Source organism: Anabas testudineus, chromosome 21, assembly GCF_900324465.2.
Source record: "Anabas testudineus chromosome 21, fAnaTes1.2, whole genome shotgun sequence".
Lineage (NCBI taxonomy): Eukaryota > Metazoa > Chordata > Actinopteri > Anabantiformes > Anabantidae > Anabas > Anabas testudineus.
The window spans coordinates 8,099,541-8,126,609 of record NC_046629.1 but is presented as its reverse complement, the minus strand read 5'-3'; the positions used below and the strand labels follow the sequence as shown (position 1 = coordinate 8,126,609).

Here is a 27,069-nt window from a genome sequence, read left to right as displayed (position 1 = left end):
ATTGCGTTAAAGGACTAAATACTTTTTTCTCATGCGTTTCTTTTCTTTTTTCTTCTTTTGATTCAATTCAAGTAAAAGATTTCACATATTAGATTTTAGCTGTCTCAGGTCTTTTCATTGTCTTTTGAAACATATACTTGTGCAGCAGCTCCAGATACCATGGGTTAAGGTTGAGGCTTGAGGCCAAGCAAGGGATTGGAAAAGGCTGAGACACAGAGAACAGAGAGGTCCTCTCTCCCGCTCTCATTATCCTGTTACACTCTTGTGTTTTCACTGGCATGGCCGCAGCCCGCACTGCTCTTTGCTACGTGGGCTGCGCAACGCTCCCAACATTTGGAGAGTAACCCCAGTAGGAGGAGTGATGATGGAGAAGGCGATGAGTAGAGGAAAGATGAAAGAATGGGAGGAGGAGGAGAGGAATGGAGCAGATGTGGGCACACATGGGGAGAAAAATAAACAAAGCTCTATCTCTGTTATTTTGCATGAAAACTTCTAAATCAATTTCATTAATAATATGAAACGCTAATAACTATTTGAGCATGATTTTTTTTCTAAATCACAAAATGAGAAAAAAGAAATTAACTTAGTATTAAGCTATTACTATTAACTAATACTAATTTATTAGTTCAAGTAAGAAATTTAATACAATATTAAATTATGTCTGCAGAACTGGCAATAAAATTGGCTTAATAGGCTTTCTTTTAGGGATTAACCATGGAAGTTAGAAATCCAATATTGATATGCAACTATACATGCCAGCTTTTAATCTCTGTGCAGAGATGTGTTCTATTATTTTATGTTATTATTCATGTAGTGTACTACAGAACAAATACAGTCCACTATGTACACCTGTCCTGTGTGTGGTGCTGGGTTTTTGGTGAAACAATTTTACAGAAAAGCTGATGGAGCTGTAACATCAGTTTAGAAGGTGTATTTTGTGGTGTGGTTTATTTATATTGACACATTTCTGTCATTTTGTCCACCCAGTTTTAATCAGTGACACTAGGCTGAATATCAAAAACACTTCTCTGTTTAAGACAGTAGAGTTCAACAGTAGCACAGATGCTAGACTCCAAAACCAGCACCTCTCCAAAATAGCTAGATTTCATGATATGTATCAATCTGACTACTGATGGCTTGTTTACAGTTTAATTTGTGTGGTTTTACATGTTCTCCACCTTATAGGCACCTTGTCACATTAACAAATTCTGACACATGGCTGAATCAATTCTAGGTACTGGGACAGAAAACAATCGTCACAAGGATGTGACATAACTTATATTCCCCCACACTGACTAGCTTCAGGTTCATTTGCACTTCTTCCAGAACATCAGATTTGAATGTCACAACAGAGCGTGTTCTTCAAATCCTGATAATTGCGTTATGCATTTTAGATACAGTTTAGTTTACTCAATATCACTTAACATTGTTGTAAATTGATTCACTGTCTATAAGTAGCAGCTTACTGTATTTCATGAAAGAAAGGTAACCAAAGCGTTCAATACTCTAAATTTGCTGATGCAGTGCAGAAAAAACAGACATTGCCTTTTGCCGAGTTTGGGGGCATTATATGGTCGCAATCTGCAGATTGCTTCTGGCTAATGGCAAGCAAAGCTCAGTAATGAAGCCAAATGTAAGGTACATACATACATATCTTAATAATATAATTTTAATATGAACAGATGATTTAAAATCATACTAATAGGAAGATATCCAGTTTCCTATGTAATTAGTGTTGTGCTGTGTAGTTGTTCTTCACACAAAATGTGGACAAATGGTGGTTAGAAACCGAAGGGGGAATAGTAATAAATTGTAAGTAAAAAATACTGAATGAGAATTATTACCATACACAACCTTTTCACAAAACCATTGCAGTGCAGCTATTAATGAACTGTAACCAAAGAACTGTAATTGCATCTTTTCATGGCTAATTAAAGTGTATAAATAGTGTGTAATAACTAGCAGTTTTCTACCTTAGGCTGTCAGTTTTGACCAACTATGACAAGCTGGTTCATGATTTACAAATTTCCCCTTCTCTAGCCTGGTAGTTATGTCTTGTTGTCTGCCCTGACAGGATAACAGATAGCACAGTGTGTTTCCAACTGACAGAGTGAAGGCCTGAATCTCCTCCTGCTACATCTCAGTTATCAACGTAGCCTGAATTAGTCAGTCATCTCACTCCAGCTTTCTGTAGTGCAGCGTGTCACTTGTCAAAACCCATCCACAATGACTTGAAGCCTGCTAACACGTACACACACAAGGACACACGTACTGACAAAGACAGACGAACACATGCATACACACTCACACTTCAGGCAGACAGCTTTCACCTGCATTGGTTTACAGCTCATTGTAAATGGCATCGCAAGTTGCACAGTAGGGTGCAAAACGCTGGCTCTCAAAAGGTAAAAAAAAATTGAAAAACAACTATGCTCATTGCAAGTCATGATCTCCTACTCTTTTTATACAAAACCACATATACACTTTTGGAAAAAAAACTGCATTTGAAAGCACCTTGTCATTGTTAAAAGGTGCAATGTACATAGAAGTTGTTTTTGCAAATGCAGACACACAGCTGTTACCTGTTTTCACAGTGACACTGACTTATGTTGTAAATTAGCCTATTCTATGCCATTTGTCTTTATTGTTGTTACGTTAGTGATAAATAATACACGTAAAATTGCTATTATATTACAGAATTATATTTTAGCCCTTTCAATGCCTTTGTAAAACACATTTCCCTCTTTTTCCATCTAGTATATACAGCAATTACAACTGAAGTGAGTCCTGATTGAAATTGAATAAAGGGACAATGTGTGAGTCTATACCACAATCTGTCAAGAGCTGATGTTTGACGTAGCTTGTTTCAAGCTGCATGATGGCAGGGCTGGACATCAATAATGTGAAGCTGCAGAGGAAGGTGTTCCCGCTGTGGACTGTACACACATAACTTTGGATGTTCCAGCCTGATGTGGTGTCTACAAGGCAGTATCCATGCTGTGTCACGTATACACAGCACTCTGTAGGATCCTGAGAGTCAAGGCTCAGGCTGTGTGTTAAGGAGCTGCCCTTGCTCTCCTGGTAGACCAGCCTCTCTGCACTTGAAAAGCTTCTCATGTGCATCTATGCGTTGGACGGCCCTGCCTGCCTGACCGACTGCTCTCTCGCCTGCCTGTGTGTGTCAGCTTCTAATGATGAGGATGATGGAGGGAATCAAAGAAGAGATGGAGCTGACGTTGGTTGAGCTCTCCATGGGACACCAGGTGATTGGCGAAGGAGCTTTGAAGCAACTTGTTGGATGGCTGTCCATTAATGTAAAATATCTCCTTTTCAAAGAGCTTTATTCAAGCTCGGAGTAACAGAGCCCATAGGGGTCAAGGTGTCTGGCAGAATAATCTCTCTCTCACTTTAGGAAAAAATAAGAGAGATAAAAGAACTGATGTGCACAGTGACCTGGCAATCTCCTTATCCTTTCTTGGCATCCTGGTTTCAGAAATACCATTGCAAAAGAAGAACAGTGCAGGAGACAGTCCTTGCAAAGAGTGGTCTCTGGTTACATTAAAAAAATGTATATGTGCAGGCTGTCTGAATGAGGCTCAGTTCCAGGCTGGACACTCAGCCCTCTTCAGTCCATTTGATCTGTGAAAGTTATAAACCATGCTTTTTGATCGTATGAATCACTATTTATTTAGTATGGTCAGGGATCAATGTGACTCCTGGCACATGAAACAACCAACAGTTCTCACAGATCAATTTTCTCCAGTCGCCATCAACTCCAAAGGAACAGACAGGATTTTATACCCCAAGTAGCAGGTTTATGAATAGTGAATTATGGTTGCGTATATTGCACCATCCGTTTTAAATTACCATGATACAATTACGGGTCTGTCTTGGGTTATGAGACTGACAGTAAGAGCGCAACGGAGGTTACAGCAAAACTTGAGTAAGAGTCAAAGATCACAGTGCAGCCTTCACATGGTGTGACAAACCTATTTGTCTCATTCAGTGAAGCAAAGCGGAGATACAGATGATACAAAGCAGTCCAGCTTGCTTGTGACCCCTATTAAATCCAAGAAAATCTTTGATATGTACTTTGATACCATATTTTATTGATACTGGAGGAGGGTTCATAATCTCCAGTGCAGTTCTGCATTCCAGGAGATCAGAGTCGAGGCTGTTTTGTCTCAGAAGCTGTCCCCTGACACTTACAAGCTCTCATACAACTGAACCTCTTTCAACTGTAGTCAACTTTAGTTTTTACAAGCGATTGCAATGTATTGCCTGCTAAAGTTACAGTAGTTTCTTTTCATGAACACATCCGCATTACTACACTAAGCAGTCGTGATCAGCTAGTCGAGATTACACTCGGATGTTGTTTGGCAGTAAATGCATAGCAGTCAAATCACCAACTTCCCATCTACCACAATGTTCCACCTCATGGCATGATGCCACATTCGCCATGTCCATGGGCACAGTCTTTTAATTACCCGCATTACATTTCATAAGTAGCATAAATGGGATCAGGAGAAAAATCCCAATCCAATCATCCCCAAACACGCACACACAAACACATCCAAAGGCCCCAGCCTCTGATCTGACCTGACAACTCCTAAGCTACTGTTTCCTCATACTGCTTAACTCAGACCACATTTCTCCCATGAGCCTTTTCTCCTTTCACTAACTGGACTTCTCTCTTCATTCCAATTCTCTTTCTCCCCATTCCTGTAGCCCAGCATCTGGTTTGAATATAGGGGTGTGTGCTACTGTGTTACAGATAGAAAATGGGACTTCCACCCTTCTCATCTTAGCTCATACAAAGCCTGTCTTAAGAGAACAAAGTGTGGCGGTAGATGTTAATGTTTTATCTTTGTGTTAATTATATGTATTCAAGATTGATGGATGCTTTGCCAGTTACTTCTTTTAATAACACTTTTTTGTGTTTTAAAATGCATTTATTTTTATAATCATGATTAATGTACAATTCTAATTATTTATGCAAGCTTCCTGAAATCTCATGTTTTATCTCCTTTATCTCCAGTTCTAGAGTTATTTTAATGAATGTAAATGTTTCTGGTGAATATTGAACAAATATATCAGAAGACAGCAGTATAGTTCTGGCCATGTTAAATTACTTTTCCTTGTCAGTGCACATGCTTAACATGCACTTGTTTTTAAAACGTACACTTTTAAGTCTAACAACACAGTTGGAATGAATGAATGAGAACATCCAATGTGCAATTTGATATATTAAACATTAAATGAATCGATTTTTTTGTCTGTTTCGTGCATATGTGTTGCAGACAGAGGCCAGAGAGACCATTCCCAGAATGTTAGCAGAACTGGATCTGGGCCGGACTGAGAAGTGTGTCAGAGTGAACTCTGTGTCCAGTGGCCTGGCTGAGGCTGACCTGCAGGTTATCCTGCAGGGTAAAGTTCTCCCTCCTGCAGTCATGCTACCCAAAGTGGAAGACACTGAAGAGGTGAAATGGGTAAGGTACAAATCTTGATTTTAATAAAAATTGTGATTTTGCTTTTTAACAGTGCAGTAAGCAGGACAGTCTAAACTGATACAAACAAACAAAAATATTGCAAAAAAACACAAAAACTAAACAAGAAAATACCCCTGATACTACTGTCGTTCACCTCTTGATGTCTTAAAAAAACATAGTGTCACTCCTACACAAACCTCATGAAGTAAGAGGAAACCAATGGAATGTTCAAAGCAGTGATAACAAACTTTTTCCATTTGTTAGTAAAAATGGGAATCTGTCCGTGTCAAGACACTCTGGGACAGACTGCGTGTTTTTCTTGGCTGCTGCTCAAGGAAAGGACGACATTTCTTTGGATTAGCTACAGAAGACTTTCTGTGGCAACCCAAAGGTGCCCTCAGCAACTACTGAACTTCCTTAGAAAAGTCCTTGAACATTTTCATGTTGTGATGAAGAATAATTCAGTCAAATTTGAAGCACCCAGATGGTTAGAATGGATAAAAAAATGCTGTCAATGATGTTCCATTTGTTATATTGAAAATGTGTTTCAACTGTTCACACATCTTGCCACTCAAAAGACTTTTGTTTAGTTTTCCCATTTAATGAGATTCTATTAAATGAGAAAGATCAACAGTTGGTATTGGATGTAGCGCTGTGATTACTCTCCCTTGGAATAAGTGCCCAACTAAGACGATTCCAAAGCCACAACAGAAAACCTCAGTAAGAACAGAGTGCAGAGTGACAGCTAAACTCTTAAAGGAATCATTGGAACTGCTTAGCTAATCTGTTTATGATCCTGTCCTATGCTAATCATGCTTCATGGAGCATAGTGTCAATGGCAGGGCCCAATGGAGGAAGCCACTGTGCTTGAAAACAGCATTACTTCAGACATGAAGTTGCTTGGAGAATCCACTCACACCCCAAACCTACTATTAAAATATTTTGTGGACTGATTAATCTGTGATGGAAATGGTTTGGGATAAATAGGCAGCATGATATAGTCAATTGTGTAAATTGTAATGAACATAAAATTGAAATCGTTGAGAACACTGAAATGTGGTGGAGGGTGCATCATGATCTGGGGCTGCCTGTGGTCCTGAATGCCATGACTAAATAAAGTTTATTTATTTCTAAAGTTTTTTTAGAATCTTACAGAATAGTGTCAGGGTGCCTTTCTGTCAGGTGAAGTCTTATGCAGTTCTTATGTGCAGCTACTGGAAGGGTTCATTTTCTTTCACTTTTTTCTTTTTTATGAATGCTTTATAGCTAAAAAAGGAGTTTGTTTCTTTTTTTTTCTACTTCTCTTTATGTGTCTGGATTACAAGCCTCTTATCACCCAGAGTCATGGAACTGTATCATAAGCTGTGTAGATATATTCACTTTCAGTATTTTATTTTTGGAGCATTTTCATTTATTAAAATTCCATAACAATGACTACCTAAAGCTTTGGGCAGAGATTTGCAGATTGATTTTGGGTGACATGCTAGCCCCTAGCTTAGGGTCCATGTTGTAGATTCTATAATTGTAAGCTATGATGATCAGGTCACATTTTATGACCACTAATAACCACTTTTGACACTGCAGACGACTGAAGACTAGATATCTTCAAAGATAATAGTCCAGATTAGACATCAGTAGTTTTTTTTTTTTTTTTTTTTACTATTTGTTATTGATAATTGCACACATGGAATATCTATTGTTACAAAATATGTTTGACACTAACATTGTTCCCAGTGTTTAATACATATTTTCTATCTACTCTAGTTACTACTCTACTTAAAGATGTTTGTCTGGGCTTGTCCCTCTGGCTCTGTATAAAGGGGCGCTTTACAGATGTCTTAAAAGGTCAAGAGACAATGACATCATTAATGCAGGTATTTTTGATCAGATCCATATGGTTGACTTGCTTAAAGGAACCAGGTTTTTATCTGTGGCCTTACTAATTGTGTTGAATAGTTCAAATGTGACTTATTGGTCTTCAATTCAAAACTGTGTTTTTCCTATTATGTATCTATATAATATAGTCAAACATGCTATTTCATGGCAATAGCAGGAAGCTTTTAACTAGTGGTTTTAATTAGAACACTTCTATTTCCTGCCCTTTCTTTCTTCCAAGTATAATTGCTGACAGGTGTTCACTAATTCTCTCCTGTAGCTCGGCTGTTTCTTCCTTTGCTACTTTTCCTCACTTAAAAAGTCACTTTTGTTCTGCACTAAATCCTTTCTGCTATTATTGTGTTATTATATAAAGTATGTCGTCGTCATTATGTTGAAAATCTGAGCAGAAACGTTGAAAGCTCTAAAATGCAGGTAATTGCCTACTTATGTTTTTTTCCCTTATATTACCAATGCTTTGTGGCCAGAAACACTTTCTGTTCATTATAAGTTTATTTAAGTCAACCCTTGATTTTGGCGTTTGCCTGTAACTGTACTGCTCTGTATAAGTGTTCACAGTCACACACGACACGTTGCCAGTGTATTGGGCAGTGAGTTTCTAGATCAGCAGGTGCATGTGTTCTCCTTAATATCAAGTTTGGAGCACTGGATGGGACCTTGATTCATTCACGTCTTTGTCCCTCCCAACTTCCTAACTTCTTCTGCTTCTCACATGCTCTTCTGTGAGTCTATGTTGGAAACATGTGTCTGGTTTTCTCTACTCTTGTAGGGCTACGCAGTAAATCCCTCACTTGTTTATTTTCCCCCCTTTTTTATTGATATTAGTACAGGAACTTCCACACTGATTTGTCGCTAAAAGATGGACTTGCTTGTTTCCCTTTGTGGGGAAATCTTTAGCTCTGCCTTTCTCCTCTCCCCCAGCCCTTGTGTGACTGACAGGCCTTATTGGGCTATAACAGGCGTAACTCCTTCCTTTGTCTGAGGACAATTCTCACACAGATTCGGAGCCGTGTGCATTCTTTGCCCACCACACTATTTGGTGTGCACTGGGACCGAAAGAATCGCACCCTGTCCTGCTCCTCCTCCACTCCTCCTCCCGTCCCCTCCCCTCATCCCTTTCTCTGCTTCCCCTCTGTGAAATGAACACTTCAGCAGGCCGGAAACATTTAATCTGGCCCCCTTTTGAAGAAAATTAATTGAAACTTGTCCCACTATAGCCTCCTTTCTCCAGCTCCATCTCTCCCTCCTTCTCTTTTCATGATTGGGTGGTGAAATTGTCAGAGGGCTTGTTTGTAGCATGGCTTTGAATGCCAAGAAGAGGTGTTATTTCTCCCTTTTTCCCTTTTATACTATTTTTTTCAATTCAGTTAATGTCTTAAAAGGTCCTGGTTTTGAGAGCCATTGACAGCTAATGGTTTCTGTATGCACCAGAGTAACAAGGAACAAGGACTACACCTCTTAGGCAGTGTAAATCAGGCCCTCAAAGTGTATAATAGCTGAAGAGGAGAATATAGCAGAAGGATAGAAACATGTAATCAGAGAGGGTTGGAGGCTTTTTAGCCAGTGGTGCTGCATTGAGCTGTCATTTGTTTTCCTTGAGCAGAATCTAAACAGCCCATTCGGCTCGCTGCAGCCTTGTTAGGGTTTGCGTGGCACAGTGTAGTGGTGGTAATCTCTGTGTGTAATATCAGCCAGGTTTCCCCACACTGGGCCATATCTATCTAGTTTCCTCTGTCACAGAAATAGGTTTATCTACACCCTCTTTTCACACTCCCTCTCGGACCCCCCACCCCTTCCTGTGTTTGCGAAGGAGGGGGGCATATTATGCTAAGCCCCCAGCGTTAGTTTTTATGTTGCCATAGCAGCCTTGCTCCCACAGGGTTGTGACCTCAGATGATTACAGTACAAAGCCTATTGGGTCTTGAAAACCTCTTTGAAGATGAAAAGTCTTTGATGGTTTGTATTTATGCAAATCTCTCAGATATGATTTATCCAACTGAGATTGAATGGAGAGATGATTAAAATTGCCCCTATTTTTGAAATCCTTCAATGGAGGCCCACTCTTTCAGTTTTGAGAACAAGAGTGGTGAGTGCGAGCATGGGGGTTATTTTGCTCTTCATTTAGAAAAATAGCAGTGCTGTACCTGAGGTTATTTATATCTGTCTTTTTCCTGGTGTGTCAAAGAGGGAGTGAGGAAAAAGTAGAGGAAGGGGGACATGGAGTTAGACATTTCTACTCAGCTTTTTTATACTCCTTTTTTTTTTTTTTGAATGGCTTTGAAAGGAAATATCTGACGGAGGGGGCTTTTGTGTGTTTCCAGATGATAGATTTAGGAATTTGGGCTTCCCCACTGGCAGTCCAGGGCTAGCTGTGAACTGGTCTGTTGGAAAAAATCTGAATGCTTTGGTCTTCAAAGAATTAAACTTGGTTTTATAGCCCTACTTAGGTGAGCTTGCATAGTAGCAGGAGTTGTGCAGAATAAAGGCCTTAGCAAAGTGTCACATCACACTCTGATTGTTGCTTCAGTCTCCCTGTTCCTTACGATGCAGGGGAGATGCAAAACAGAATAATGTAGGAGTAAAACACACTCAAAGACATCCCAAACCTTGTTTCTTCTCCCCCTTTTTTCTTTTTTTTTTTTTGTTTCTTCTTTGCTTTGCCATGTGTATGCATGTGCTTGTGTGTGCATGTGTGCATTAACATGTGTGCACACTCTCTCAGGGGAGCACATGCTGTAGTTGTGCACAGCCTTTAGAAGAAGGTAGAGCGGAAGACTTCAGACAATGGAGGAACCCTGGTGATAATGTAAAATATTTCATTTCACTTCCTTTTGTTGCTGCTCTCCTGTGCTCGCTTTCCCTGCTATTTGAACCCTCATAGATGTGTCTCAGTATAAGAGATGCAGTGGGAACGATGTAGGTAATAAAGGTGTCAAAATTTTTATCAAAAGTGAGTTTTTGAACAAGAAGTTTATTTTTTCCCTTCTCTGTCTCAACACAGAGTGGATTTTGAAAGATGTGTCATATCATTTACCATTGCTACTGCAGTTTTTCTTCCAGATTTGAATTCAGTGTTAAATTCACTTTGGTACAATAGCTCGGTTGATTTTTTCCTCATTCCTATATCTAACGCTGCACTGATTAGAACACTTACGGTGCATTCTGCTGCAAATCCGGTCCACCAGAACATATTATATATTTCTGTAAAGAACTGTGCATATTATCACAGTATCACCCATGATTTCAGCTAGTTTAAGTCCTAAAAGTTATAGTTATAACTCCAAATGAAATTAATAGAGAATATATGCATTAGTACTGAAAAGAGTTTAATTCATTCCACTTGTTTGAAGGCTTATTGTTTTCTATTCACAGAAGAAGTGGGTATTGTTAATGAGTTGTGCATGAGATTGTCCCTGTGTGTTTAGTTTGTTGACAGGTTTCAGCACAACTTGAAAGGACGGGCACTGACAGAATCCATTCGCCTGGTCACCTTTGTGGAAACCGCCACGGGCCTGCTCAATTTTAAGGTAAATTACAAACAACCCCCCCAAAAAAACTGCCTGCGTAAGACATTTAGCTGTTTCTCCATTGTTCACTTTAGATTAAAGACTGTGTCAGTGAGCAGAGCACTGCACGTGTCCAAAATGAAAAGAATTCAAAGCTTTCGGACAGTCTCTCAAAATGAGCCTTTTTTTTTTTTCATTCCCTCTGTCTGTGTCTCTCTCTATCCCTTTTCCAGACACGCTGACATTTTTTAATTAGACCTGTTTTAATATCATCATAGTGGAAAAGTTCTTAATGATATTTTGGCAAGCATCAAAGCAGTTCCTGTTATAGTGCGGCACGACCTTCAGCTACACGGGGAAAAGGGCATGGCTTTGTGCATTTGGGGAGAAACAAGCTGTCCTTCGCTCTTTTGATTTGTCTTTTAGTTATCCACTCTAATTCTGTGACTGTGTTTGTGGTTATGAGTGTGTGCGTGTGTGTTTTGATGGCAGGGGGTGCCTCTGTGTGCTTTCTTGAGAACACCCTGTATCTTTGCCCAGACTGAACCCCAGGTTACAAGCATGAAAAAAATTGCTGTGGCACAGCTAGTGGTGAAATTAATTTGGAAGCCAACAAAAGCAGGAGATACGTTCTTATTGTTTAACACTCTTCACCACAGACAATCATGTTCCTGTTTTTTCTCAATAAATTGTGGCCAGTTGTGCTTTCTTAGCAATGGGGCCTTTTTTTGCTTTACATTTTTCAGTGCAAGTGTTAATCTGATGTCAGATTTTCAATGCCTTTCTTTGACAATTTTACAGCTACTCTTAGTATGGGATATAGATGTCTCTTACTGTTCCTCTGGGTTGGCTTTACGTATGGATATATGCCTGCAGGTGGCGTATTTAGAGGGCTGGTACACTGATATCTGTCTTCATGGATAGAAAGCAAGATTTGGACAAATTATGTCTAATATTTCTTTGCATCCGTGTCACTCAAGTCTGCCTGTATTATACCAATACCTATTCTTTCCAGGCGGTGTGTGAAGAAGTCCGTCGACTTGCACCAAAGGTTGGTCTTCATCATGATGGTGTGGTTTTTGGCTCTGATGACTTCTGTGCAAGCATAGGTAGTTATTCCACCTTCCGCTTAAGTTTCTCCCTCTTTTGGTATATTTTTTAATGCGTAATGTCTCACATGTTTGTATTTATGCAAATATCTGTTTATAAATTGTTTGTACTCAGTTCATTGTACGGTTAGGTCTGTTTTAAGAGACAGTTAGAGGATAAGGAAACACAACAAACAGTGGCTGCACAGCGGATCTGCACTCTTTTTTTATATGTCCTGTCATGAATTCAGGATCAGAAAATGTCCTGATACTCCTGTGCCATTTGATCTGACACATTCCCCTTCAAAGCATAGAGGCTGACATACTGTATATCAGAGCAGTCACTTTCCATTGATTTGTTCATCACCTGTCACCAGACCACTTTTTTTTTTATTTCTTTTTATTTCATTGAACGTCAAATGTCCTTAAACATGGTGTTGCACCTCTTGACCAACTGTCACGTGACCTCCTGTACATTTTCTTTTTGTATATTCATGCTTTTTCATTAGGTGCCACGCGGACTAAGGATGCCAGGGAGCTTCTTTATGCAAGGCAGAAGGTTGTTGTGACCACCAAAGCATTTGGACTGCAGGCTATTGATCTGGTCTACATTGACTACAAAGATGTGGAGGGGTTGAGGCAGCAGGCCAGAGAGGGAGCTCTCATGGGCTTCACAGGTAAAGTTCCATGTAGTTCCTGTGTTCATTAAATAATGCTCCTTCAAGTCCAACCGCATCTCAGCATGTCCTCCTCATATTGCTCCTATTTCTGCAATGTTCTCATTTATTGTTCTTTTTGCCACGAGAGACAATAATGGACGTTCCTTAGCTTTTTGTTGCTAGCAGCATTCACACGATGCGACATTTCAGTTTTCACCACTCTTCCCTCTTAGTATATCTTACTCCTGCCTCATTCAAAATGAGAATAAATTTGAAATGTAGCCCGGAAAACTGTGGGCAGATGCAGAGCATTTCCTGGCTTTTCATTTGATATTTATATATTGTGCATTGTAGTGAAGATCTCACCTCAAAATCATCATTGTGTCTTTGGTTTTGAATCTGGCTGCTTATCTGTCTTTTTTTTTTTTTTTTTCACTGAAGAACTCACTGCTGAAGTGAATTGTGAATAACACAATTCTGTTGTGCCCACTGTGAATCGTTTTGTGTCTGCATGTGTGCACCAAGGTGTGTACCTGCTCATATGCAAATGTTCATGTGTGCGCAACTATGTTTAAAGAGCGTTATTAGCAAAGTGTTTAGCATCTACTTTACCAGTGCTCCGTGTGTGTCTGTAGCCTGGCAACACTGGCTACAGAGTTTGCGTGTGTGTGTGTGTGTGTGTGTGTGTGTGTGCAAGTGTGTGTGTGTGGGCATGCATGTGTGTGTGGGCATGCATGTGTGTGTGGGCATGCGTGTGTGCCCCACATACTGCATGTAACAGACCACAGAAGGCAGGACCGCCTGTTCCAGAGCTGATATTTCAGTCATTTTTCCATCATTGCAGCCAATATATTTGTTTTGGTGTTTTCATGTGTGGTATAGAGCAACATAAACGATAAACATAAATTGATATCTTAACATATTATTTAATTTTTTTTTTTACTGCTTACTCCATTATGATGATCTCACTGACACACAGCGTCTAGCATTAGTGAGTGAGATCTTTAACACTGGAAATAAATGGAGAAAAATAAGCACTTGGCACAAAACCATGAATCCCTGAGCACATGCTCTATGTTGTACTGAGCTGGATCCACGAGGTACCTGTCTGAGCTTCACATCATCAAATCATTTCGTAGGTGAGCTCCTTGCTGTCTCATGAAAAAACGATTTTCCACATGACCTCATTTGCCACCTGTGTTCTCTTAGACAGCAGGTTTGTATCTGTATATGCACTTCTGTGATATATTGAAGTTACTCAGCTACAGCCGTATGCATTATTTAAACCTTTATTTAATGAACAACGTGTGCATATAAAATATGAGAATTGGTATATTTTGAGCTGTGGGGTCTTAAAATCTGTGCATATGTTCTTAATATAGTGCTCTGTTTATGCTTGTTTGAATCTGAATGATTTAAGCATGAAGTGTTGCTTACGTGTGGTAAAAGGTAGAAAAGCAACTGAACGGAAGCAGCTGGTTGATGAAATAAACGGTCAGGTTTGATGGAAAGGACCATTCAAAGAACTGGATTAGTGGCTTACAAGCCATGGGCACTCTGCACAGTATAATCTTGGTAGCTATTACTGGTCCGAGTGTGCTTAAGCAATAATACAGTGCAGCCAAAAGCTTCTACCTGTGCAGTAATTGACCTTGGCACTACCTAAGCCGCATACAGCACCCATTAGCACAGAGCACAGAACACTGGTGAAACACAAACATGCAGTGCTCCTTACTGGTAAACAGGGCAGTGTGAAGGCAAAAACCTGCAAAATGTTGACATCAGATCTGTTGAGGAGGAATGTAATTAATGTGATGTAAACTGTGTTTCAGTTAATTATACCAGTAAATAAGTTTGCCTCCCAGAGATGTAAAACTGCTCCAAAAAATCCTCTGCTTTCAGGGACCACATTTCACTTCCATCCCTGGGACCCTGTCCATCATTCGCCTGAGAGCACTTTGCTAAACAGCAATCCTCCAATGAGATGCCAGCACCACATGGCAGACCAGGATTGGCTGGAGGGCATGAATGATGCATTTTAAGAGAACCAATGGGTTGTAACTGAGGGCACCTGAGTCACCCTGTCTGTTCCTTCACTCCGTCATTCTGCTGTCGTCCTACACAGACACGCGAGCACACACACAGCGACTGTCCTACAGTATATTTAAGCCTGCCAATTTCAGTGTAGAAACAAGCTCCTGTCTTCAGCCCAGGACTAAAACAGGTGGCAGAAGAGGGAATAGACGCTCCTCCTGCCTCAGTCCTTGTAGAAAGCAACACACACAGGTTGTTGCACTGAAACAGATTCACAATATGCACACAGAAATAGTAAGAAAACTAAAATACTAGTATTTAAATAATGCACACAAGGTGTTAAAACAAGCACACACACACACAGAAATATACACCTACAAAAGAATGCACACACACACCAGCATAGCCCCGGGGAAACGTCAGCTTGTTCCACGAGAAAATGTGCAATTACTCTGCCAGCTTTACACAAACGAACACATTGGCAATTATGCATTCACAATGATTCAAAAGCTGCAAAATGACATTTGAACATTTTCTCTATGCACACTTTCCTTAAAAGAATGTATTTATTATATATTCTAATTAAAAAATAATGTTCTCTTTTCCAGTAATCGTTCAAGACTTCAACTGGAGTTTGTTTATAGTGTAGCTGTGTTGTGCGTTTTTCTGAGGTTAACTGGGGTGAGCCCAGCTGGATGGAGAGATTGGGTTTTCTCCTCCCCTCTTCGCTCCTCTTCTCCTCCTCTCTCCTGGTCAATTTTTTTGCTCTTGCAGGCCGCCCGCTCAGCCACCTTGAAGGATTTCTTGTCAGCGGCAGAGCTAAGCCCTAAAGTGCTGAGTTCCTGCTGGCTGCCACTGAGCCGTCGTTCTCACCAGACGTTTCATAACCTTAACTTATCACTACAAGTTTGATCTGCAAATGTACATGGGATTATGTCTGTGGTGTTCGCCCACATTTAAGTGAGAGGGAGTGGGAGCGGGAGGGTGGCAGGGGTGAGAGCTTTGTCAGACAGAGCCTTAACTTCATGTTGGGCTTGTTTCAGTTGGATGTAAAATGTGTTTTCTGGAATTATCTGAGGGAAACAGACGTTGTTTATAAAAAATGAATTTGTGAGTGTTACATATAATCTTATTTATAAGCTTAATTCTTTTAACTAGAGATTGATCAAAATTGTGTTTCTTTATTTTGAGTACAGGTGATAAAAATTACTTGAATTGTAAGCATTTGCTTTTGTGTGATCTCCTTTGCCCTTTCAAACAGGGCCCTCCTTGTGTGTGACTGCTTAGGTCCTGCCAGGCTTACAAACGCTGTTCTTTCATTTTCTCTGTTTTAGCTGACTTCTGTCACATATCAAAGTCTAACTCAACACTCAGCAAAGTTTCTGCTTAACAGCACGGCTGCAAGCAGAGAGGAGACACTTGGCATCGTTCAAGATGCACATCATCCTCAGCTACTGTGTTGGTCTCACTTCAGTGGCATTGAACATATTGACACATAAGCACGCATACAATTTAGTCCTCTGCTCTTCCAGTTTCTCCTGCCTGATTCCTCTGTGTGCTGTTCTCCTCTCACTTGAACAGTGCCAGCAGTAACAATTCTGTACTGCTGCTTGCACATTTTTCATCAAATATTTTGTTATAATCAGGGAGGACAACTGGCAAAAACATATTTATTAATAGATCAGCGCCAAAAGGAAAAACATAGTTTTCTTAATACAAATTATTTTTGTATTTAATTTTGTTTTAGGCCACATGAAACCTGCTGTTACCATTAGCATATTTTGCTCTCATCCTCTGTGATGTTTGTTCTTTTTTTATGCACAGGTAAACAGGTTATCCACCCAGGCCAGATTCAGGCTGTGCAGGAAGAGTTTTCCCCCAGCCATGAGAGGGTCCAGTGGGCCAAAGAGCTTATTTCTGCTTTTGACCTGCATCAAAAGGAGGGAAAGGTAACATTAATTACGTCTAAAATCATTTTAGTCTCTCTTTTGTTGTAGTATCTTGGTAAAACTGACTTGAAAGGTGGTTGAATTATTTGTAGTAAATTCATTTTTATGCAAATTGAATTCTTAATGAATTGTTTAGTGAATATTTCTAATAATTTTATATTAACTGCACTTACCACTTTATTTAAATTACTTCTTAAAATGTTTCCGTAAAGATATTTTATTTTTCTTAAAAAAGAAGAAATCCACTTATAGACTTTATGCTTAAAGCTATTTTATGGATGGTTTCACAAATTAAGATAATAAGATGATGGATAATTCACAAGATGTCTTCATACAAAACCTTGCAACACACAACGATGCAGTATCTGTACTGACTGCGTGTTGAGATGATGGGGGTCTTTCTGTACTGTGACACTCAGACTGATCCTTTGTGTATCCTCTCACACACGTCTGTAGTTCCAGAGAATACAAATTGTACAACCCTGGGTGACTCGGAGACAACATAGGAGATGGGGCAAGTTGAGGAGGGGGGCAATTAAGTGTACAATATTATTGTTCCTAATTTAGTGCATGGTTGGATCCTGTGTGTTGAGCTCTGTGGGCTATCTGCTGAGGTAATACACAATCTGCCCACACCTCTCTCAATGCCAGGGCTGCTCCTACTAAGCATCGCCCGAGGGATTCATATCCTACTCATCCCTCTGCTGTGTGTGTGCGTGTGTGTGTCTTTCTGTGTGTAATGGTTTGAACATTAAGCAGGGTCAGCCTCTTTGTCTTGCAACACGACAGGTGCTTGCTTTTCATAATTCTCACCTCCAGAATTACCTCTTTTTTTTCAAAAACAAGAAACACTTTTGAAACCATTAAATAACTGTTTAGCTAATGTCTTAAAGTAGTATTTTATTCCAGAGGAATTGTCTTAGTTGAATTAAAACCTGCAGCACCGTGTTTGCTGTAATTAATAGCGTTGCTTCATGTTACTTATTTGAGATTTAAAACATTAGCATTCTGAAAACCACCAATACTCCTTTCCCTATAAACACTAAATATGTCATGTCTGTCTATATGTTACACTACCAGTAATCTACTTCCTACTTCATTTAAGAACATTTATAGTACATTAATTGTGTACGCCTGGTGTAATGATTCTTTCTGTTCTCGCCTTTGTTGCAAACTGTTCAGGGTGCTTTCACCTTCCGTGGCAGCATGATTGACATGCCCTCGCTGAAGCAGGCACAGAACATCATAGCTCTGTCCACCGTGGTGCCAGAGAAATAACACAAATCGGGAGGAGAAACAGGAGGAACGACATGATTAAACCCTGACACAAGAGGTCAAAGGAAACTGGAACACTTACAAAATCACGTTCTTACTTGATGTAACAGGACGGTGCAAATAATGTTTCTAATTTAAGTTTTTAATAATGTTTAATAATATTTTAATTTGAATGTCATTGTAATGGACATTATGTTTTGCTGCTGAGGCTTACTTAAAAACCTGAATATACCTTGAGTTCTAGTCTTCAATATGAACTCTGCACATACTGAACAGCAACAACAAACCTTTGGAAGCTGAGTGGTGAGGATTGTTACCCTGTGTGGGCACTTTCTTGGCACGCTCTGCAGTGTGCACGCCTTTATGCCATTCTCCACTATGTGTGCCCATGCCTCCCATCTCTCCTAGGTCATGATGAATGCTCTCCCATCTCCGCAGTCCAGGCAGCTGGGTGAAAGGGTAAACAAACACAACAAGCCACTGTTGTGGATCCTATTCATTGGGCCCCAGTGTTCCAGTCAGGCCTCAGCCCCCTGCCCAGGGCCTGACTCACAAACATCAAAGTTCTGCACACTAAAGAAACCACAGATGGAAGTGCATAAACTCCCAATTTAGCTTCTTTGTGTCAGTCTCCTCAGTAAAGAAGCACCGCTCGCTCAGATTAAACCTTGTACTCTTAATAAAGAAGTTATGTGGCATCAGAAACACCATCACCTATACAAAAAAAAAAGTTTCACTTGTATTGATGGATGAGTTTGCCTGTTTCATATCAGCATCTTCAAAACCAAGACTTCGCTTTATGTTTGTCTGACTGACAATGACAAATGGTCAGTGTCAAGTTCCTAAACATGTTAAGTAGTTTTTGTGCTGTCACAAATAAAAGAACAATGGGATTCTGTGAAGCGCTTGTGCACGTCTGATTTCCAGAGACAGTGAAGTGGGTGTGATGCGAGAGTTAGACAGATTAGTGGCCATGTTGCTCCAGCAGACCAGGACCAAGGCTTTGTCTCTGTGACTGTGGATGGGAGGATAATTGGGGGGGTGTTGAATGGTTAATAGTGCCATTGGTGACCATGGTAATGAAAGGCACCATACCTCCTCTACCCCACCTCATCCACTCCTCTCTCTCTCTCTCTCTCACTCACCCACTCTCTCTCTCTCTCTCTGTCTGTCCTACTGTATGATCTATTGTGTCTGGGGCAGGACTGTGGTCTGTGCCAGGCCAGGCCAGACAAAAAGATCGAAACCACTCCTGCGCCCAGCCAAAGACCTGAACAGTAAGCTGTCTCTTTGGCATTTGGCCACATATTTCTCTCACCCCTGGCTCACTTTTTCTGTCATGAATTCACATTCAGCTTGTTTGTTTGTTTTCACCCAATCTACTTCTTATTGTTATTCCCTGAGGTTGGTGCACAAAACTGCTATTATGTACAGTATGACTTTCATTAAATGAATCAACAAACATTATTTGACCGGAGCCTTTTTGTGAAGCTCTGCAGGTCTGTGAAACAGAAGCTGGAAAACAATCATTTGAAATTTGATGACTTAAATGGTAACTACTTAAAAAAAATGTCTCATGTCAAGATATTTGTAAATTACAAGTCGTCTGTACTAATTTCTTAAATCGTAAGAAACACTGTGTTTAGGTTGTTCTGTCATTAAATGACTTTGATTAATTTATACTTTAAATTCATTTTTCTTTTTAGTTTTGATGGTCTCTTGTTGTTCCGTTTCACTTAATGTTTAACACTAACTTTTCTCGCCTGTCAAAACCTTTTTTGTTCCATTTTTAAGTACAATAGAATAGTCGTCCTAAGACACCTGACCCGTACAGCCCTCACAGATCCAAAGATGCTCGCTGGATGACTTTAGTGGTCGAGGAGACCAGTCTGATGGGACCACTTGGCTTTTCTAAGCTGCTTCGCACCAACAGGTGTCTCCACAAACAGGACTGAAGATCTCAAAGCAGAGGAAGCAGCAGGGCCCCATGCAGAGACGAAGCAAACAAGCTCTTGTTGTGATAGGTTAGGAAATAATTTCTCCAGTTGATATTTCAAAACACAACATCTTCACCTCATACTGTATATAATCTGTTTTTTATCCCACTAAACTATTTAATATTTCCACTTACATCCACACCTTTTCACCCCTCCCCCTCTGTAGTTAAAGGTGAAACAAACTATATCCTTTGGTTTATATATAGCTCGTTTTGCCCAGGTGTTTTTACACCTGAATAAAATTTCAGAGCAATAATAATAATAATAATAATAATAAAAACTAGACTTCAGTGACATCTCTGTAGATTAGAGGAATGCATCCCTGTCTGGCTCCGCTGTGTAATTCTACATGACATTTCTATTATGTGTGGAACTGATATAATCTTCTCAGTCCACTCAGCGCTTTTATTTAAATACATCTCTCCGGTATTCCCAGAGAGAGTAAATTACAATTAACACGATTATAACCTCACAAAATTGTGACGGGAATCAATTAGGCTGCGAGCAGTATTTCATAGCCCGGTAATGTGTTGGTCGAGATTGCTTTCATAAATTATGAGGAACAGCGCAGGCGGAGAAAATGCATGTATGCAAAACACTGTCAGAGGAAAATTAAAACGAAATGTTTTACATATTTTTCCATTAATCTAAATGGGACCCGTGTGGCAAAGATGGTTTTATTCTAATTCCCCGCCCGGGGATGCCCAAATAATGACTTGATGTTTTAATAGACTTCTAATGACAATATATGACAAACTAATTGCAGCAAAAGATTATTCTAAAACAATAAAATACCTCGTTATTGTAGCTGCAGCACAGTTTGAGAAGTGGAAAGCAATTAGAAAAATGGCTTAAAATACAACGTGTGCAGAGTTAATCAACATAAAACGTTTAGTTTAAGCCAATTAACTGTTTCAATATTTAGAAATAGTGTTTAAATAAATTAGAACATTTTGATAGTGGTTACAATAGGACATCTGCTAAGAAATGGTGACAGAACTAATACAGTCAGTTGTTAATTTTAAGCATATTATGGCCTCAGGCAGCCAACAAAATGTTTTCTTTTCCTTATCAATTACTCTTCAATATAATAAAAAAAGGGCTTTAAATTAGAAATGTTTTTACTTTCTTCTGTGATAAGCCTTCTGCTATTGTAGGATTTGAAGATGAAATAATTCAAATGGAAACAACACAGACTGCACCTGTTCTTTTAATTTATTTGAGAGTATTTATATATATTTTATTTCAGTCTATTAATTTGAACGCGTGTTATGTTAATATAACTCGTGCACCGTTTACTTTTATTTATCTAGTTGGAGTCATTTTCTATTTCAGCCAGATGTCCCTGTATTTATTCAATATTCTCAGTACCTTTTTATTTCCCTACATATGAGAGGCGCAGGTCCAGCCTCCCTTTCTCCCCACTTCCTTTGCGTGGTATGAAATTCACCGCGGCCTGACTGTGCTGCAGGAGTGATGCATGTGGACCATTAGCCTACTAACTTCATTTGAGAAAACCTTTTGTCTGAGTGTGCAGTCCGAGGGAACAGGAGCCTGGACCAGAGATGTAATTAAACCCCAACTTTTTCTCCACCTTTATCTTGATGCAGTGCATCTGCAGTCATCTGTGACCATGAAAGCTGAATAGTGGCCTAATGAAATTCGTAACGAAATGCATTTTTCTGCAATTATTTGTGTTGATATTGACGTTTTCTGCCACTGCAGGCGACACCTGGACAACATTTTATTGAAAACAACAAATAGTGCGGTGCAGCCGCCGCCGCCCACCTGCTACAGGCCCTTCCTAAAGGTGACGAGCGGGGAGGCGTCAGTCTCCGTTTGCATTGAAATGAACCCATGCACTGCTGCTGTTTGGGCCTCGTTGGGAGGCTCCTGCGTTGCTTCTTTGAACTCTTGTTAGTCCGTTCATCGTGTGGATGTGTTCACCTGGCGGGTTGATGAGATCTGCAGTTGGTAAAGAGACATGACGCAGCCTTTTTTTTTTATTTTAATCAGAAATCAGACAGGATCCAGCCTGGTCACAGGTGCAGCCTCCTGTTCTCCTTTTTGCAACTATCTACACATGAAGAGAATTCTCCAAACTGTATTTACATCCAGAGTCAGACTTTACTAAAAGAAACAAATAGGTAAAATATTGTAGGTGACTTTACCTTCCTCCACAGCCCTCCTCTTGGCCTGACTCCCCCCTAGACTCCCTTCACTTTAACGGACCCAGATCAAAGGCTGTCCGGCCCCGGCGGAGACCACTAAAACCCGCCCGCTTTGTCTGCTGTTGCCAGGAGTGGGGAAGGGTGTCGGGGGAGAGGAGGTGAGAGGAGGGGGGCTTTTTGTCGACAGAGCGACAAAAAGTGTCTCCAACTTAGTTTTTTACCTCAGCTGTCCATCTGTCGTCAGATGTCAGTCTTTTGAGTTTCCCCTATTTCACTGCAGCAGAAGTTTATTATTTAGTTTCTGGTCCAGTTCTCTTCATCACGGTATATAGTCAGAGAAAGATCTATTTATCTAGTCACAACTTAAAGGACGTTTTGTAGTAATGTTCATTACATTTAGGAAGTGGTCATATCGAGTTGAAACAGCTCCACTCTTGTTTGTTGTCCCTGAACGCGCCAGACAAGACGGATCGATCCAAAGTCTTTTTTTTTTTTTTTACGCGACTGACACAGACAGTTTAAGAGAGGGGGGAAAGTAACAGAGCCTCATAAAATGAACAGGAGGTCTGCGTCCTTACACGGAGATCAAGCCTCACACCTGCCCCAAGCTGCTTATTAGACAGTAAAATGTCCTTTATTGGCAGATCAATGCGCGACACGTTTGTCTTTCATGTGTTGAGAATATGATAAAAAACTTTCTCAGAAACGCATTTTAATGTGTGAGGACACTGATGTCTCTGACTCTGCTGCACTCTCTCTCTCTCTCTCTCTTTTGTTTTTTTTTTTTACCTGTACGGGATCAATACCTGAGCATCCTCTATGTCCACTTCCACAGTGGCTTCATCGGAGCGCAGCGTTGTTTGTTTTTCTTCGGTTCACAGATCGTGCTTTGGAGCGAAATGGAGCAAAACCAAAACTTTGTTGGACCGTTCACAACTTAGGGTAGAGTGCGTATTTGGTAAAGGAGAGGGAGAACTTCAAGATCCAGAATTCAGTTCGTTAAGAATAGATTAAAAACTTAAACTCTTCCAACTAAACCACCTTTAACCTGTCAGAAATGTTCCTGCTTCAGAAAAACCAAAAAACTTCAGACACACCGATATGACCTCGGTGATAATTCCCCATTTCACCGGACAATCGAAAACCAAGCTTTTCATCAGCACCGGCCTCCATCTCTCCCTCTCTCCCTCCCCCCCCCCCTCTCTCTCTCTCTGTGTGCCGTTGAGCAGGTGGAGGCCGCGCACCTGCACACACAGCTGCGCGCACCTTGTTATTGCTGCCGCTGCTTGACGCACAGATGAGCGCAGCACACAGCCAACAAAACAATCCCGATAATATAAACCTCCAGTGCCACAGTTCTCAGCCTCAGCATGGTTTACTTCTTTTTATGGAGGGCCCCTAACACATGCACCGTTTCTGTGAATCGCCCCCCACCCCTCCCTCCCCTATTTCCTGAATGAGATCTCCACGAAAATTTATTTCTAAATTTAAAAAAAGCAAATATGTTATTTGTTGTATGGAAGAAAAAAAAACACAGTTTCAGAAGGACCCACTTATCCCCGTCTTCTTGTCTATTTCTTGTTTGTCGTGCTCCGGACACCAACATGACACCATCTAATCCAATTAAACACGATAACCCTGGACTCACGTATTATTCTCTTCTTTTTTTCCTTCAAGTTGCTGACAAGCACTCTTGGTTTTGTGTGAAAGAGAGAGTCAAGAGCCCTCTCCTAATCCCGGGCACGACTAAGAGTGATTGAAAAGTGAAATAAACCCCTCATTGGTGCTCGAGCTGGATGCTGTTCTCTTTGTCCAGGACTCTGGCTTTTTGTTTTTTGCGGTCATCACGCACAGAAGCTCGGTAATTTAGGTCTTTAGGAGAAACCACGTTCACTGAGCTGGCGACACTTTATATCAGGGAAAAAATAGACGATTTTAATTCTACGCATAAAATAAATGACATTTGAGTCTATTTGGTAACACGAGTGTGTGTTAATTGGCATTTAGGCAACAACGATGCTTAATTTCTGGACACTTGGAGTGTTTGTTTGAATAGTTGAAGTGGATTAGGACTTGGATGAATAATGACAGATAACATCGATCTTCTCTATGAACTTCGATGATAAATGACAGTTTGGCACTTTTATGATTTAAGTAGAAATCTCGACGACAGCTTAAAACACTTTTATATTCTTAATAATACACCCGCCCATAGTTTTTATTTCTCAGCTGCTTTGAGTGATATGAAACGGTGTCTGTGAAAAAGGAGACGTGTTCCTTTAAAGCTCGGACCGACGTAACATATTGTAGGTGTTGCAAAATGACAGGTAATTGACATTAATCCGCTCTCTCTGAGACTCAGGGGGGATCTAAAGTAAATGGGGATACGGTTAATGAAGCACCACTTGCCCTTTGAATCTCGGTCACAGTGTGCAGCGGGGAAGTTTGGAGAAACTTCATTCGTTTAATATACTTTGCAGGCATGCATCGTAAAATATGAGCAAATATAAGGAGCTCAATGGCGAGGTTTGCTTTACGACTGGACAAACTTTGAGATGTTAAAACTCTTTTTTTGCAATGGGAAGGAGAAAACTCTGATGGATTAGTCGTTCAGTGTGCAGCTTACCTCCAGGTGATGACTCAGGTTATTGCTCTCAGTTTATGTGACATCTCAGAGGCGTGAAATTGATGCGTGCCTAACTAGCTCTAATAAGGCGCCATTACAAAATCCCTTTCGGTTTTCCAGCAACCACTGGGTTGTTATTATGCTTATTATAATTCATATTGGAAGACTTCCCTATAGGAGCTGTGACAGACAGACAGAGGCCAGGTGGGAGAGGTAGACTTTGAGCGCAAGGAGTCGCACCTCTACTCTCCATGCGCACGCCGTTCTGGGCTACAGGAGCCTGCGTAATGAGGGCACCTATGGGGCCCTCCTGGATGGAGAGGTGTCCTAACCTCGCCACGGCTGGTCAGAATTGAGGCACCGACACCCGCGCGTCACCCCTCCTTTTCCCGGATCCCCCCGGGCAGCGCCTGCCACAGTCCACATCACCGAGAGTTCATACTCCGCGCACAACTTTTGACAACGATAATGATGCGCATGGTGATGCTGAAAATCTAAGGAGGGGCTGTAGTAGGGAAATAAGGAGCTTCTATGTCTCTACAGGGGAGGGGCCCTTGCATTTCTCCTCAGGACCGACTCACATTTGATAGAAAGGAACCACTCTGCGGCCTCCCACTAAAGTGATGAATACTTAATCTGCAAGCTGGTCCTTTCACAACCCCACATATAAGATATAAGAGCTTATAGCCAAGTGTTTGCTCCAAGATTTAAACTAAATAAGTCGAAGTGGATTTGCTTATTTTAACACTGGACATTTATAATGACCCCACATTATGTGATGAATTTGTCTCTCCAGAGAGTTACAGCTTATGGTTTTAGAGTTTTGGTGAACTATCCGTCATGTTAATAAAATATTGCCATCTCTCAAGGTTCAGTGTCACTAAGATGGATATGCTTTGATAGTTTGTGAAATATACTGTCATTTACCATGGAAAGTGTCTGCAAAGGGCCAAAAGGTCCCAGTCCCCAATGGAGCTGGCCTAATTATACAATTAGTCTTGTGATTGGGACAGTCCAGAGCTAAGTGTCCTGTGGGACAGCCAGACACATTATGGCTGTCATCAGTATCTTCACAGCAAGTAAAAGAGCTTAGCCTAATAAGTGAGCTTCTTATGTCCTTCGATGAGGTGGAAGGTTGTGATTTATCTGATTCAACATGTTACCCCGCCACATGTCACGTTACTGGTTCTGTTTATTTTTTTAAAATATGATTTCACGAATGCTACTTAAAGCCATCCTCCTACTCTACAGTACAAAGCAAAGGTGGAATAGAAAAGTGGATGGAGAGCTTTTTTCCTGGTCACTATTAAAACCATAGGTCATCTTAGCATTTAATCACTGATGTTTAAGCTTCATCTGGGGCCCCACAGCAGACCACAACCACGTCTCTTTGAAGCCATCAGTCAGATGGAGACCCCATATCTCAATCTCATTGCCTATCCAGCCATATTTCCTTTCTGGCTTATCCCTGGTCAGTTGGAAACATCAAGACACCACATTTTCTTCTGCCCATCGAGAGCCGTATCTGTCATGGCCAAACCCAGGTCTGTTAAAGAGTATGGGCGTGAGGCTTGTGATGTTTAGGATCTATGCAGACACCTCCATGAAGTCAGGGGGAGGTCTTGGCTCTGCATGGTTGAGGAGGCAATGGTGCCTCTACACTGGATACTTCACTGCTCCTGCACTGGGTTATCAGATTGGATTAGAGCTCCTATAGGGAGACTGGAAGCTGCAGATGATTGGTAACCAACTCCACCAGTTTGCACATGATGAACTTGCAGTGGCTCAGCTATGTGAAGACAGTCTGACGTTTGTAGGCAGAGCAGGAGTCGAACTCTAACCTGCAGATGGCTCTTAGTCTGTCTTCTGTTAAAAAGACTCATTCTTCAGTTCACGCTGCTCGTGTTCCCGCTCTCCGTCCCTGTACATAACCCTCTTCCTTTTCTCCCCTGTCTTTTCTAAAGATGCCCCCTCTCCCCAGCTGTGATAGAATGATTTGCCCCCACTCTAAATACTGACCTTTTCTGCAGTAAAACCAGATGCATTCGGGTCAGCCCTTTGATGTCACGGGCTTGATAGTTCTGCACAAATCTGCTACTGATATCAATCTTTAGTCACAGCAGAGAGAGTTATCGTCAGAAAGAAGCAAAGGCGTAGGGGTGGATATAAATGGATAAGTCTATATTATGGAGCTGATATACTTATTTTGATATATTTTTAAAAAAGCATTGCAGTGGTTTTCATGCTGAAATATACGGATTTCCCTTTCTGGTTATAAAACACTGCTTGAGATATAAAATCCTTATTTTACAGGAGCTCAAACATATTTAGAGTCATACAGAATATTTTCATCTCCAAAAAAATGAAGCAGTCTCTTTT

General features: G+C 40.7%; 1 protein-coding gene across 1 annotated transcript in view; it reads left to right on the top strand.

The window, feature by feature from the left end:
- Window positions 1-19,541, top strand: part of clybl (citrate lyase beta like) — a 54,148-nt gene extending 34,607 nt beyond the window's left edge. Inside the window, exons 3-8 of the mRNA XM_026377249.1 lie at window positions 5,301-5,489; window positions 10,811-10,912; window positions 11,907-12,000; window positions 12,489-12,656; window positions 16,497-16,621; window positions 17,804-19,541. Coding sequence (XP_026233034.1) covers window positions 5,301-5,489; window positions 10,811-10,912; window positions 11,907-12,000; window positions 12,489-12,656; window positions 16,497-16,621; window positions 17,804-17,899 — 774 coding nt within the window. The 3' untranslated portion in view covers window positions 17,900-19,541. The remainder of the gene's footprint in view (window positions 1-5,300; window positions 5,490-10,810; window positions 10,913-11,906; window positions 12,001-12,488; window positions 12,657-16,496; window positions 16,622-17,803) is intronic.
- Window positions 19,542-27,069: the final 7,528 nt, after the last annotated feature.